Source organism: Loxodonta africana, chromosome 17 (genome assembly GCF_030014295.1).
Source record: "Loxodonta africana isolate mLoxAfr1 chromosome 17, mLoxAfr1.hap2, whole genome shotgun sequence".
Lineage (NCBI taxonomy): Eukaryota > Metazoa > Chordata > Mammalia > Proboscidea > Elephantidae > Loxodonta > Loxodonta africana.
In genome coordinates this window covers 78,020,137-78,034,240 of record NC_087358.1, presented here as the reverse complement: position 1 = coordinate 78,034,240, position 14,104 = coordinate 78,020,137, and the positions used below count along the sequence as shown (strand labels likewise).

General features: G+C 39.6%; 1 protein-coding gene across 6 annotated transcripts in view; it reads right to left on the bottom strand.

Annotated features, from left to right (window-relative positions):
• The window catches only part of PROSER1 (proline and serine rich 1), a 42,178-nt gene extending 28,078 nt beyond the window's left edge, over positions 1–14,100 (bottom strand). For 3 of the 6 annotated variants that reach the window (XM_023551364.2, XM_023551365.2, XM_003412635.4), the window contains exons 1-5: positions 12,958–14,100; positions 10,216–10,281; positions 7,196–7,264; positions 1,567–1,661; positions 385–478 (exon numbers count right to left, since the gene is read on the bottom strand). In XM_023551364.2, coding sequence (XP_023407132.1) covers positions 385–478; positions 1,567–1,661; positions 7,196–7,264; positions 10,216–10,281; positions 12,958–13,002 — 369 coding nt within the window. In that variant the 5' untranslated portion in view covers positions 13,003–14,100. Of the gene's footprint in view, positions 1–384; positions 479–1,566; positions 1,662–7,195; positions 7,265–10,215; positions 10,282–12,957 lie in introns of those variants that run through there. The other 3 variants (XM_064270207.1, XM_064270208.1, XM_023551367.2) reach the window with 2 other exon arrangements.
• Between the last annotated feature and the right edge of the window lie 4 nt (positions 14,101–14,104).

Here is a 14,104-nt window from a genome sequence, read left to right as displayed (position 1 = left end):
GAATTTTGCTTCAATATTCATCTCTTATGAATTTGACTAACAGAAGTCTGACGATAAAGCAAACTTAAAAAATCAAGTTCTTAAATACATAACGTTACACACAAAAGTTTGGGGCCATGGTAAAGCTACCAAGGGACTGAGACTTAAGTACCCCATGAAGCCCAAGCTGAGTGGCCAACTGGTCTGTCACTCTCAAGCCATCTCTACCCCCAAAGGCACCTCCTTTACCCAGCTCTGAATTTGCTCTGTTCAATCTTAACCCACTTCATAAAAGCAGTCAGGTTACCCACTAAAGTTAACACAGGAACAGGATAGTTACTTTTTTCTTCATCAACATGCAGCAAAACCAATGTACCGTTGGCATAGCAGGCTTGAGAAAATTACCTGTTCAAGAACTCTCTTACACCGTTTCTTCTCAGACATATTTATCCTGAATAAATCTTCAATGGGACGAGAATTCTGTGCATCAACGATGTTTCTACCAAGGAAATACAATTCAGCTTTTCATTTAAGAACCTAGACATACACACAGAGGTCAGCAACCTTTGTTGCGCAAACATCTGTAAGTGAGAGTTTCTCCATTACGCTGGGAGAAAAGTTTCATTATTTACTTTGTCCTTTCTTTGCTATAGGCAACATATATCCCTTTTTGCAACTACAGTAAAAATGTATATAACACAACATGTACAATTCAACGTTTTTACTTTTAATAGGCCAATTTAAATATCGTGCTTATATAGAGGATAAATATAATTGAAATGAAGTTTATCAAACTGAATACTTGAAAACCACGAAGTAATACTATAAATAAAAATCACGACTTTAAAATTCTTGAAAATATAACCTCTACAATGAGTGCTGAGAGAGAGGAGGCAGTAGAATAAACCCCTATGTCAAATGCATAAAAATCATGGTTGATCTAAAAATTAAGTTTTACCTTACGCTTTATTTTAATGTTGTGTTTTGTGGACATCTACACATATACAAGGAATTTAAAAATTGTGTTCTAAGTAAGCAGCAACTTAGACACTTTTCAATTATGCAAAGGGACCAGTTCCTCCCTTCTGCGCTTACAATCATTATGATCATCTGTTAAATGCTCCGCTAGTCTTCCACATACCTTAGGGATCTAAACTTCACAGACACTACTAAACAGGTGAGGTCCTTAGTTTTACAAGTGAGGAAAATAAGGCTCGTGTGGAATAAGAATCTTGCCAGAACCACACTGTCAGTAAGTGGCAGAAGCTCTGTCTGACTCTAAGTCCTGCGTCTTCACCAGCATGGCTTTCCAGTTACTCAGAGCACAAAGGTAAAGCACGTCACTGAAATGCAGGCAAACTGATAATTTCGATAAGCCCCATTATTCTGTAAGTTATAATCATGTCTGAGAAGTACCCTATTCATTCACATGAAGTGATAAGAGCTCAGCACTATGCTCTCACAGAACATATTTCATTAGAGTCCCATTCACTAATTTAATCCTGACACGTTAACATACACTAATGAGTTAAGACAGTCTAAGTTTTCACACTTCTTCTCTAATGAAGTAAAAAGAAAAATACTTACGAAGCTAACAGTTCAAGAGCAACTAGTTTGTCTTTACTGAAGGTGAAGCAGTTGAGTATGTTGACCACCTCTGCGGGATGAACGGCCACCATTTTCTATTAATGTAAGCATAATCTTATTCTCAGCGTGAGAAGTTTTCCTGTCAAAAACTTTTTTTTTTGGGTTTTGGGTATAGTTAAATGTTCTTAATATAAACATTTTAGGCGAAAACTACTTACTCAAAAGTAAGCTCTAGCAATTCAAAAGGAAGTTCTAAAAATGTGTGAACTACCCTCAGGCTCTTTCGCTTTAACTATTACAGGTCAAGATCTAAGTTCTATGAGCCTTTTTTTTAACCCATATTTTCCAATGTGTTCATTTATAGAATAGCAACAACAAAAAAATACTTAAATGTACTACTTTCCTTAGAAAAGGTAATATAAAAAGGTGATGTTTATCAAAATAACAGCACTAAACTCAGACCTATCACTAATTATGCTGAATGCAGATGGACTAAAGGAACCAATAAAGAAACAGAGAGTGGCAGAATTGATTAAGAAAAAAAAAAAAAAATCCATCTATATGCTGCCTACAAGACACACGTTAGACTCAAAGACACAAACTAAAACGCAAAGGATGAAACAAAAATATGAAGCAAACAACAATCAAAAAAGCTCAGGAGTGGCAATATTAACCTCTTACAAATTAGACTTTAAAGCAAAATCCACCACAAAGGATAAGGAAGGACACTATATAACGATCAAAGGGTCAATACACCAGGAGGACATAACCATAATAAATATTTACGCACCCAATGACAGGGCTCCAAAATATGTACAACAAACTCTTACAGCATTGAAAAGAGAGACAGACAGCTCTACAATAACAGTAGGAGACTTCAACACAACACTTTCGGTGAAGGACAGAACATCCAGAAAGCAGCTCAAAAAAGACACAGAAGATCTAAATGCCACAATCAACCAACTTGACCTCACAGACATATACAGAACACTCCACCCAACAGCAGCCAAGTATACATTCTTTTCCAATGCACAGGGAACATTCTCCAGAACAGACTACATATTAGGTCATAAAGCAGGCCTTAACAGGATCCGAAGCAATGAAATATGACAAAGTATCTTTTCTGACCATAAAGCTATAAAAGTTGAAATCAGTAACAGAAAAAGCAAGGAAAAAAAAAAATTGAACACATGAAAACTGAATAACACCTTGCTCAAAAACTACTGGATTATGGAAGAATTTAAGGACTTCTGGAATAAAGAAATTCACAGCATCAAATGAGAATGAAAACACATCCTACCAGAACCTTTGGGACACAGCAAAAGCAGTGCTCAGAGGTCAATTTATAGCCATAAAAGCACACATATCCAAAAAGAAGGGCCATAATCAAAATATTAACCCTGCAACTCGAACAAATAGAAAGAGAGCAACAAAAGAAGTCTTCCAGCACCAGAAGGAAGCAAACAGAAATTAGAGCAGAATCAAATGAAATAGAGAAGAGAAAAACAACTGAAAGACTTAAGACCAAAAGTTGGTTCTCTGAGATCAACAAAATCAATAAACCACTGGCCAAAGTGACAAAAGAAAAACAGGAGAGAAAGCAAATAATCCAAATAAGAAATGACACGGGCGCTATCACAACAGACCCAACGGAAATTAAGATTCATAACAGAATACTATGAAAAACTGTACTCCAACAAATTTGAAAACCTAGAGGAAACAGACAAATTTCTAGAAACACACTACCTACCTAAACTAACACAGGTAACAACTAAAAAACCTGTAACAAAACGAGAGATTGAAAAGGTTATTAAAAAGCTCCCAACAACAACAAAAAAACCTTGACCCTGTCAGCTTCACTGGAGAATTCTACCAAACTTTCAGAGAAGAGTTAACACCAGTACTACTAAAGGTATTTCACAGCATAGAAAAGGATGGAATACTCCCAAACTCACTCTATGAAGCCAGCATAACCCTGATACCAAAACCAGGTACAGACACCACAAAATAAGAAAATTACACACCAATATCCCTCATGAACTTAGATGCAAAAATCCTCACCAAAATTCTAGCCAATAGAATTCAACAACATATCAAAAAAAAAAATTCATCATGACCAAGCAGGATTCATACCAGGTACGGAACATTAGAAAAACAATCAATGTAATCCATCATATACATAAAACAAAAAACAAGAACCATATGATCTTATCAACTGATTGCAGAAAAGGCATTTGACAAAGTCCAACACTCATTCATGATTAAAACTCTCAGCAAAATAGGAACAGAAGGGAAATTCCTCAACATAATAAAGGGCATTTATACAAATCCAACAGCCAACATCAAACTAAATGGAGAGAATCTGAAAGCATTCCTTCTGAGAATGGGAACCAGACAAGGATGCCCTTTATCACCACTCTTACTCAACATTGTGCTGGAGGTCCTAGCCAGAGCAATTAGGCAAGAAAAAGAAATAAAGGGCATCAAGGTTGTTCGGAAGACGTAAAAGTATTTGCAGATGATATGATTTTATACACAGAAAACCCCAAAGAACCCACAAGAAAATGACTGGAACTAACAGAAGATTTCAGCAAAGTATCAGGATATAAGACAATCAGACAAAAATCTGTTGGATTTCTCTACTTCAACAAAAAGAACTTTGAAGAGGAAATCGCCAAATCAATACCATTTACAAAGTCCCCAAGAAGATAAAATACTCAGGAATAAATCTAACCAGAGACGTAAAAGACCTATACAAAGAAAACTACAAGACACTACTGCAAGAAACCAAAAGAGACCTACATAAGTGGAAAAACATACATTGCTTATGGGTAGGAATACTCAACATTGTGAAAATGTCAATTCTACCCAAAGTGATCTACAGATACAAAGTAATCCCAAACCAAATTCCAAAGACATTTTTTAATGAGATGGAGAAAAAAAACCCAACAACTTCATAGGGAAAGGGAAGAGGGCCCGGATAAGTAAAACATTACTGAAAAAGAAGAACAAAGTGGGAGGCCTCACGCTACCTGATTTTAGAACCTGTTATACCGCCACAGTAGTCAAAACAGCTTGCTACAGGTACAACAACAGATACGTAGACCAATGGAACAGAATTGAGAACCCAGACGTAAATCCACCCACATTGAGCAGCCATTTGACAAAGGCCCCAAGTCAGTTAGATGGGGAAACAGTCTCTTTCACAAATGGTGCTGGTGTAACTGGATGTCCATCTGCAGCAAGTGGAACAAGCCCACACCTCACACCACGCACAAAGATGAATTCAGAACGGATCAAGGACCTAAATACAAAATCTAAAATGATAAAGATTATGGAAGAAAAAATAGGGACAATACTAGGAGCCCTAATGCTTGGCATGAACATAATACAAACCATAACTAACAACGCACAAACACCAGAAGAGAAACTAGATAACTGGGAGCTCCTAAAAATCAAACACTTATGCTCATCAAAAGACTTCATCAAAAGAGTAAAAAGAAACCTATGACCTGGGAAAAAATTTTTGGCTACGACAAATCCAGTATCTAATCTCTAAAATCTACAAGATACTGCATTACCTAAACAACAAAAAGATAAATAACCCAATTAAAAAATGGGCAAAGGATATGAACAGACACTTCACCAAAGAAGACATTCAGACAGCTAACAGACACATGAAGAAATGCTTGCAATCACTGGCCATTAAAAAACAAAAAACCGTTGCTGTCGAGTTGATTCTGACTCATAGCGACCCTACAGGAAAGAGCAGAACTGCCCCAGAGTTTCCAAGGAGCACCTGGTGGCTTTGAACTACCGACCTTTTCGTTGGTAGCCACAGCACTTAACCACTACACCACCAGGGTTTCCCATTAGCCATTAGAGGAATGCAAATCGAAACTACAACGAGATACCATCTCACCCCAACAAGGTTAGCATTAATTCAAAAAACACAAAATAATAAACATGGTAGAGGTTGTGGAGAGACTGGCACACTTATACACTGCTGGTGGGAACTCAAAATGGTACAACCACTTTGGAAATCGATTTGGCGCTTCCTTAAAAAGCCAGAAACAGAACTACCCTACGATCCAGCAATCCCACTCCTCGGAATGTATCCTAGAGAAATAAGGGCCCGTACATGAAATGGATACATGCACACCCATGTTCACTACAGCACTGTTTGCAATAGCAAAAACATGGAAACAACCTAGATGCCCATCAACAGATTAGTGGATAAACAAATTACGGTGTACTGACAAAATGGAACAGTATGCAACGATTAGAAACAGTGATGGCTCTGCAAAACATCTCACAACATGGAGGAATCTGGAAGGCATTATGCTGAGTGAAATTAGTCAGTCGCAAAAGGACAAATATTGTATGAGACCACTATTATAAGAACTCAAGAAAATGTTTAAACCCAGAAGAAAACATTTTTTCATGGTTACGAGGGTGGAGAAGGAGGAAGTGGGGAATTCGCTAACTTCGGGATAACCATTCCTGAAGCCAACTCTTCAGATAAAGATTGGACTGGAGCATAAGATATAAAATGGTGAAGTTAGCTCAAGTAGACACCTAAGACTAAATGGGCAGCGCCTGTTCGGAGGCAAGATGAGAAGGCACAAAAAGACAGGAGCTGGTTGAATGGACACGGGAAATCTGGGTTGGAAACGAGGAGTGTGCTGTCACATTACAGGGAGAGCAATGTGTGTATAACAATGTGTATAAATTTTTGTATGAAAAACTAACTTGAACTGTAAACTTTCACTTAAAGCACAATTAAAAAAAGAAAAAGAAAAAAGGTGATGTTTACACTTACGGAAGATAATAGTGCTGAAACTAGTTAGGAAAAAATTCTTACAACCCTCAGTTGCAAGGCTAGGTATACCACAGATCAGCATTTCCCAGAGTATGACCCATGATGCTTAGAAACCTAACAGACCCAGTCTTAGGTCAGTTTACAAGGTTAGGGATTTAAGGATCTGTAAATTGATTATGTTAAAGCTACCCATGCCTGATCCTCTTTGTATACGGCCAGATGTTCTTGTTCGATCTAGATTCCCCTGGTGATCTAGGCTCTCGAGCAGATGGTCCGATATAGTTAGCCATTTAAATTCATTAAAATCACACAAAATTTAAAATCCAGCTCTTCAGTCACAATAGTCACATCTTAAGTGCTCAAACAGCCACGTGACTAGCAGTTACCATATAGACAATACAGAAACAAAACACTGTCATCATTTAAAAAGTTCATTTGGACAGTACTGGTCTAAAGAACGTAAGTATAAATGCATCTCACTACTCTTTTAAGACTAAAAGGTGGAGAGAGATCAAAAAACAGAAGACTTGCATAAACACACTTGAGAACTTAAATTCTAGGGTTTGGTTGCCTATGAATATATTTTCCTCCAATTTGCCCATTAGGACTCTATGGTGTACAATTTAATAGAAATGTATAATTTAGGAAGTTTAAGTTTTTCAACATAGCTATTTTAAAATAATCAAACAGTAATAAAATTTAGCGTCAGCTTTTTTAATGTAAGTAAATTACAAGTTGAGACGAATTATGGAAAACTGGGAGAATTCAAAATACTTAAATTCTACATTCTAAAGGAAAAATACTTACATGTTGTAATGCTTTCATTGCCTTCAACTGAGGCTCAGCCCAGGAAAAATATCTCAGTAAATCAACCACCTGAAAGAAAAGAACTCATTTAGCTCTAAAAACAACATTTATGCAAACATTCCAAAAGATTTATTTCCGGACTTTGAATCACCATTCAAACTGTGCCCCTGGGCTCAGATGAGGAGCAGAGGGCACCGGAGTCCAGACTGCACTATCCAATAGAGTAGCTCCATGTGGCTATTTAATTTAAACCAAGGTAAAAATTCAAAAAAATAAAGTTCAGTTCCTGAGTGGCAAACACCATAGTTTAAGCGGTCAGTTGCCACATGTGCCAGTAGCTACCAGGATGGACAGGGCAGACCGAACATTCCCACTATCATAGGAAGTCCTGTTAGTACTAGTCTGGAAAGAAGGGCACGTAGGTGACAGGAAAAATACGAGAACACTCTAAATAAGAAAAGGAAGGTTGCGAAAGTAGAAAATGGGGATAAAATGTCAGCTCAGAAATATAAACATATACTACGAATGGAAAAGTTGAAAACACTGGAGAAGAGTAACGTATTTTAATTAATTACAAAGCATGTCTAGGGGCATGGTTTTAGTATAGGTCCACTAACTTCTAGCCCTTTACTTGAATTCATAGCACAGATCTGTTCCCTAAGAATGTAAGAATCATCATGAATTACTCAGTGGCTTCTAAAAGGTGCCCCAAGTTGAGAGCACAGACAACCCGGCTCCCACATGGTTCCCACCTCACCAGAACATCAAGCACACGAGGGAGAAACGAAGACAAAGCCAGGAAGACATAGGCCAGGGCACCAAGATTATAGCACTAAATTCTCTGCATGGCCCACTGCCCTGTTTTGCTGCCTCCAGGGATGGTCCAGAATAAAAAAGGATCAAGAAGAAAGGGTGAAAAAATCTGAGTTACTTAATTATTTTACTGTGAGTTTCTGAAAATGTGTTTATGGTTTCAATTATTCTACAAACCATGGTTAACGCTGGAAACTGGAGTGCTATGTGAAGAAAAATAAAATACTTTTTATTCCTTAGAAAGAGATAAGTAAGTAGCAAACAAGTGTTATATATATTTTCAAGTTAATTTGCTAAGAGTATACGTCCTTGGAAACCCTGGTGGAGTAGTGGTTAAGAGCTACACCTGCTAACCAAAAGGTCAGCACTTTGAATCCACCAGGCGCTCCTTGGACACTCCATGGGGCAGTTCTTCTCTGTCCTATAGGGTCGCTATGAGTTGGAATTGACTTGACATCAATGGGTTTGATTTTTTGGTTATATGTCCTTACCTTTATGGGAATAACGGTTTTATTATATGGTAAACGGAGCCCTGATGGTGTAGTGGTTAAGTGTTCGGCTGCTGGCCAAGAGGTTGGCAGTTCGAGTCTACCAGTGGCTCCTTGGGAACTCTACGGCGCAGTTCTGCTCTGTCCTACAGGGTCATTATTAAAATCAACTCTACGGCAATGGGTTTTTTTTTTTTTTTGGTTTTATATGATAAATGCTGCCAACCATACACCTTGACAAACTGTCCTGTCCAATATAGGAAGGAAGATCTTCAAGACAGCAAATAGGCTTAGAATGTCACACTCAGAACATGGCTTAATACAGTTTTTAAAGACTTTAACAAAGTGGAAATTTTTTTTAAAAAAAGCACTTAGCTATGAACAATTATACTTAAAAAAAATTTTAAATTTTTAAAAGGCATAAGGTGATTTTGAAAAGCAATGTAACCGCTAGAAAGTACTCATTAAACAGGTAGCACAAGTGAAATCACAAATTAGCTTCCAGGAATTTAGAACTACAGGTAGAATTCAGAACAAAAGGCACAACTACGGAAAGTTACTCAAGCTTTCAAGTTTTGAAGCTCTTGACAAACGGGTGGAAACTTGGTGGGTTTACTAACTCAGTCTACAGATTCACTCACTGCCCACCCTTTCCTAAAACTGTTTTCTAGATTCACATTTCTATTTCTGTCTGATTTCTCTATCAAGTATTTTCCAAGTGTCCTTTACAAGTCTCTCTCTCCCCCAACCCCTCATGTGTTTATGTACATACACAGACTTTCTTAAATTAGCAAACCCATTGTTCTTGAGTCAATTCTGATTCCCAGCAACTCTACAGGACAGAAGGAGCTTCCCCTGGGCTCCCTGATAGACCTTCCGAGGCTGTAAATCTTTATGGAAGCAGACTGGCACATCTTCCTCCTGCAGAGTGGCTGATGGGTAGGAACCACGCTGTAAATCTTTATGGAAGCAGACTGGCACATCTTCCTCCTGCAGAGTGGCTGATGGGTAGGAACCACGCTGTAAATCTTTATGGAAGCAGACTGGCACATCTTCCTCCTGCAGAGTGGCTGATGGGTTGGAACCACGGGCCTTTCTGTTAGCAGCCCAGCACTTAACCACGGTGCTGCCAGGGCTCTTTAGGTTAGCAAACTCCCCTTAAAATGATGGGTGAAAGTTTTCAATGACTTCTGGCATTACAGAAACTACTTATTTTAATGACTTCTGGCATTACAGAAACTACTTATTAGACACTATTTTTCTTTCTGATTGATACAAGTTTTATTTAGCAGCTTCATATAAACACATATTTCCCCATTTGTTCAAGACTATTTTTATGTTATGTAGTAAATTTTGTAACTGCTGTTTATAAATACTGTGCACAATTGAGTAAGTTAACCATAAGAAGTTCAGAATTTCTTTATATTGTACCCAGAACAATAAATACTTTGAACGGCTTTTTAATAAAAAGACACTGAATTTGAAACTCGTGTTAGAATATGATAGTGTGGTAAAAGTGGGTAGGGTTGTAAAATATTCCTGAGTTGTGTAAAGCATTCTGCTACAACAGAAAGCTTCTGAAGTTCCTGATTTAATACACCAAGGAAATAAAAACAATTCTGAATTTGATCAGCAGATTAATACCACCAGCAGGTTAATACACCAGCAGAAAACTGGTGTAAAAAGAAGGCTTTTGCTTAAACAAATTATGAGGAATACCTGATCACTAGAGAAGTATCCATGCACATATTCAATTGCTTTTAATTTGTACTCTGTCAAAACAGCCTAAAAAGACATAGAAAACATTATTAATATACATAAACAGCACATTAATATGCAGATTTCAAAACTGCCTAAGCACAATAAAAACAGCAGCAGACCGCCATGGTCTCCAGAGGCAGCTACGGTCACCGTGATGTGACATTATACCTCTACAGAAACTCGTTGCTGTTGACTTGATTCCCACTCATAGCGACCCTACAGGACAGAGGAGAACTGCTCCATAGGGTTTCCAAAAAGCTGCTGGTGGATTCAAACTCTTGACTTTTGGTTAGCAGCTGATTCTTAACCACTACGCCACCAGGGTAGCCTCTAATAATTAAAAACCAACTAATCCCTTTGCTTTTACTATAATTATTATATTTACACTTTCCACGCAGGTTGTCCTGCTAGAAGGAAATGCTATGATCAGTCAACCGGGAGAAACATCTAGGGTGCTCATTAGTTTAGTTCTCACTGAAAACAAAAAAACATATAATTCTGGATAATGTACTCTTAGGAGTTTGATTATCCTGGACACAGTCAAAAGCAAGTTTCTGGGCCAAATCCTGGATTGTGTTGACCTCCCTGCAAGTCACGTCCCAGTGGTTTCATTCCTAGGCACAACAGCTCGGTGCTCTGGAGTCAGACTGCCTGGCTTTGAAACTGGACTCTCACTGACCAGCTGGGTAATCATGAGCAGAGACTAGATCTGCCATCTGTAAAATGAAGGGACTAGTATCTACGTTATGGGATGTTTGGAGGATCAAACCAAACAATGATGGAGAAAGTACTTAAAACAGAAGTGCACGTTAACAGCTCAATAATTAAAGGCTATATGGAGCCCTGGTGGCATAGTGGTGGAGAGCTTAGGCTGCTAACCAAAATGGTCAACAGTTAGAATCCACCAGTGGCTCCTTGGAAACCCTGTGGGGCAGTTCTACTCTGTCCTACAGGGTCTCTATGAGTTGGAATCGACTTGAAACGATGGGTTCATTTGTTTTTGTTATTGCTTTGTTTGTTATTATTTCCTTTTTGCAAAGCAAATTTAACATTTTTTTCCCCTCCCTTATTCCCCCCCTCCAGCTTCCTATTTCTTTTCCTGTGTCTTCTTACATGCCTCTGCTTTAAATCTGCCACTTAGGACTGACGCCAGCATTGTTCTCTCTAGACCCACCGTGACAATCAGGAAAAGAGACTACCTTGCTTAAATGGACTTAATTTACAGTCTGACAGCAACTTTTTAAAAAATCAATAGTAATCCCCATATTTATATATGCCTAGATTTTTATTACAATTTTAAAAGACAAGGCTGATGTATCTAATTATCCGGCATAGAGAGCAAAGGACATATTTTGATTGCAGAACAGAAATAAGGACTAAGTTCCCATCCAGTGTGGACATCATTTGCATCTCTGGAAAATTTCGTATTTCCCTCATAAATATTTATTATATGATATTTCCACAACTTAGAAGACAATAAGCAAATGAACACTCTGTATTTTCCAAAAGTAGAAATCTACTATCTATCTTAGCCCACAAATATTTTGTCATAAATGGAAGTTAAAAATAAGCTCACGAACGATGTTTGGCAAATTCTAAATATATAGTTAGAAAATTGATATTTTACTGCATATCTTAATTCAACAAACTGGGTTTGCAAAAGCAGAAATTTTGTTTTTTCAAGTATGTAAATCTAAGTTAACATGCAATTTTGGGAAAAGAAAGATTTATAAAGAATGAAAAACAGAAATTTGAAAAAGCTTTACAAACAATGAAAGAAACAGCAAGTTCAGAGGCAATTTTAGTAATAACTTCATAATCTGAAATAAATAAGCAACAGAGAGCAAGGGTCTTTAAGATACGTAAATGCAGAAAATTGCCTTGGGAGGCCTACCCAAAGCACCTTGCATTAATAGCACGGGTACAGTAAATCCTTTCAGCTCTAAGTGGGTAACTTCTCATTTTTTCACTTGACAGTCTGGCACAGGGCTACGTTCCAAACATTTTTTTCCATCTTAAAATGAGCAAGAGAATGGAAGCTGTCTGGCTTATTTTGTGAGGTCAGCTACATACAATAGCCTCAAAAACAGGCAAACACTTGGAAAGCTGGAAGGGAAAAGTTTTGAAATTCCTGTTACTGAGAACCCATTCTATGAACATGACTTTAAATTCAGTGCTAAACTTTCATTAGGACACTGACTATGGTCTGGCCAGGAAACAAATATGTGAGGCAGAATCGACCCAATGAAAACAGACTTGGTTTTTTGGTTTAGTATCGTTAGAGTAACTTCTGCCATAATCATAACTGCCATTAAAGAAGTCTTTTACACATATTATCTCCAGTTTTCAATAACTCTTGTATGACTGAAATACGAGGAGTTAAGCTCAGAAATATTAAATCACTCATCCAAACACACAGCCTATTAAGGGTTTGTATAGTCGGCCTCTGAACCGAGGATTTTCTGACTATAATTTCCACAATACCACACTGATTCTCAAAACATTTAAGCGTTAACATAACTTAGTTTCTATTCGTATCATGAAATGTATCAAGATATAAACTCCTACACGACTCGTCCAAATCCAACCCGTCTTTACAATTCTGGGTCTCCCGGTTTGTGCAATCTACACGCAAGATCTCAGAGTAAACCACAAGAATTCGTAACTCTTAGAATAATTTAAGGAATCAAGTGTAATTACCTTCCTAATTTCATCCAGCACCGTTTCAAAGGACTTTTTGTCCATCTTGGTTACTATCTTGACGCAGTTTTAACAGTTAGACTTTCAATTAAAAAACGTTCATATCCGGTCTGCTCCGTCGATTGTAAAAAGGTTTGTAACTGACTAGGAAAAGGACTCCCGAGAGGGACAGGATGGGAAGAGGTGGGGAGCACGGCGAACTCCGCAAAAATTGCTAAAAACAAAGAACTGAAAAAAGTTTCTATTAAAACAGCAACCACTCGCACCAGACTTGCCCAGTCTCTTCACACAAAGCTGCAGGGCACCTGGCGGAAGAGCTGGGTCCCCTCAGAGTCCGCCGAGAGCCCCGGGGGCTCCGCGCCCGCCGGGGGAAGGTGGCGAAGCCTCTCTCCCGGGAGCAACCGCAGGAAGAGCGGCGGCGCCCGCGCCCGGAAGGAGGAAGGCGCCGGCCTCTCCGCCTGCACCTGCGCCTGGGCCGCGTCCCTCACCGCCGCGGGCCCCGACTCATGGCCCAGCCACGCTCATCCCCAGCCGCTCGGCCGACTCTCCGGTCCCGCAGCCCGGGAGCGGCAGCCCGGCGGGCTCTTTGTTACCAGCTGCCGCGGCTTCCGGGAGCGGACCGCCGGCCAGAGAGCGCCGGGAGCCGGGCGAAACGGGGCACGGCCTCGGCTAAGGGGACTCCCGCGCACCGCAGCGCCCAGATTAGCAGGCGCCCTGCCGGCCACCCCTGTAGCCCCCACCCGCTTAGGGGGCCTTCAACGACCTGTGTCGCGCTCGACTAAACCGTACGCCACCAGCTTGAGCCGCTCTTTCCTGAAAGCCCGCAGATGGGGTTCTGGTGTGGGAACGTAGGCGCCCACTGCGGGTGCCTGGATACCTCGGAATCAGATGCGGCTGAATTCCTTCCAAGAGCCCGGCAGTCATTTTGGGGATGTCATTGCCCTTATGCTTCAGATGTGCATGTGCTTTTTTTTTTGGTTGTTCAATCTGAATGAAAAACGATGAACGGCGAGTGGCTAAGGCATATCTATGGGCGCTCCCATTTGGGTGCCAGAAGTCCGCTCGTGGACCGCCCCAAGGGGCGGGGAAGGGTGGTCATGGGGTCAGCCTGAGACAGCTGACAGGCGGTGGGGATCCGGAAACGCGC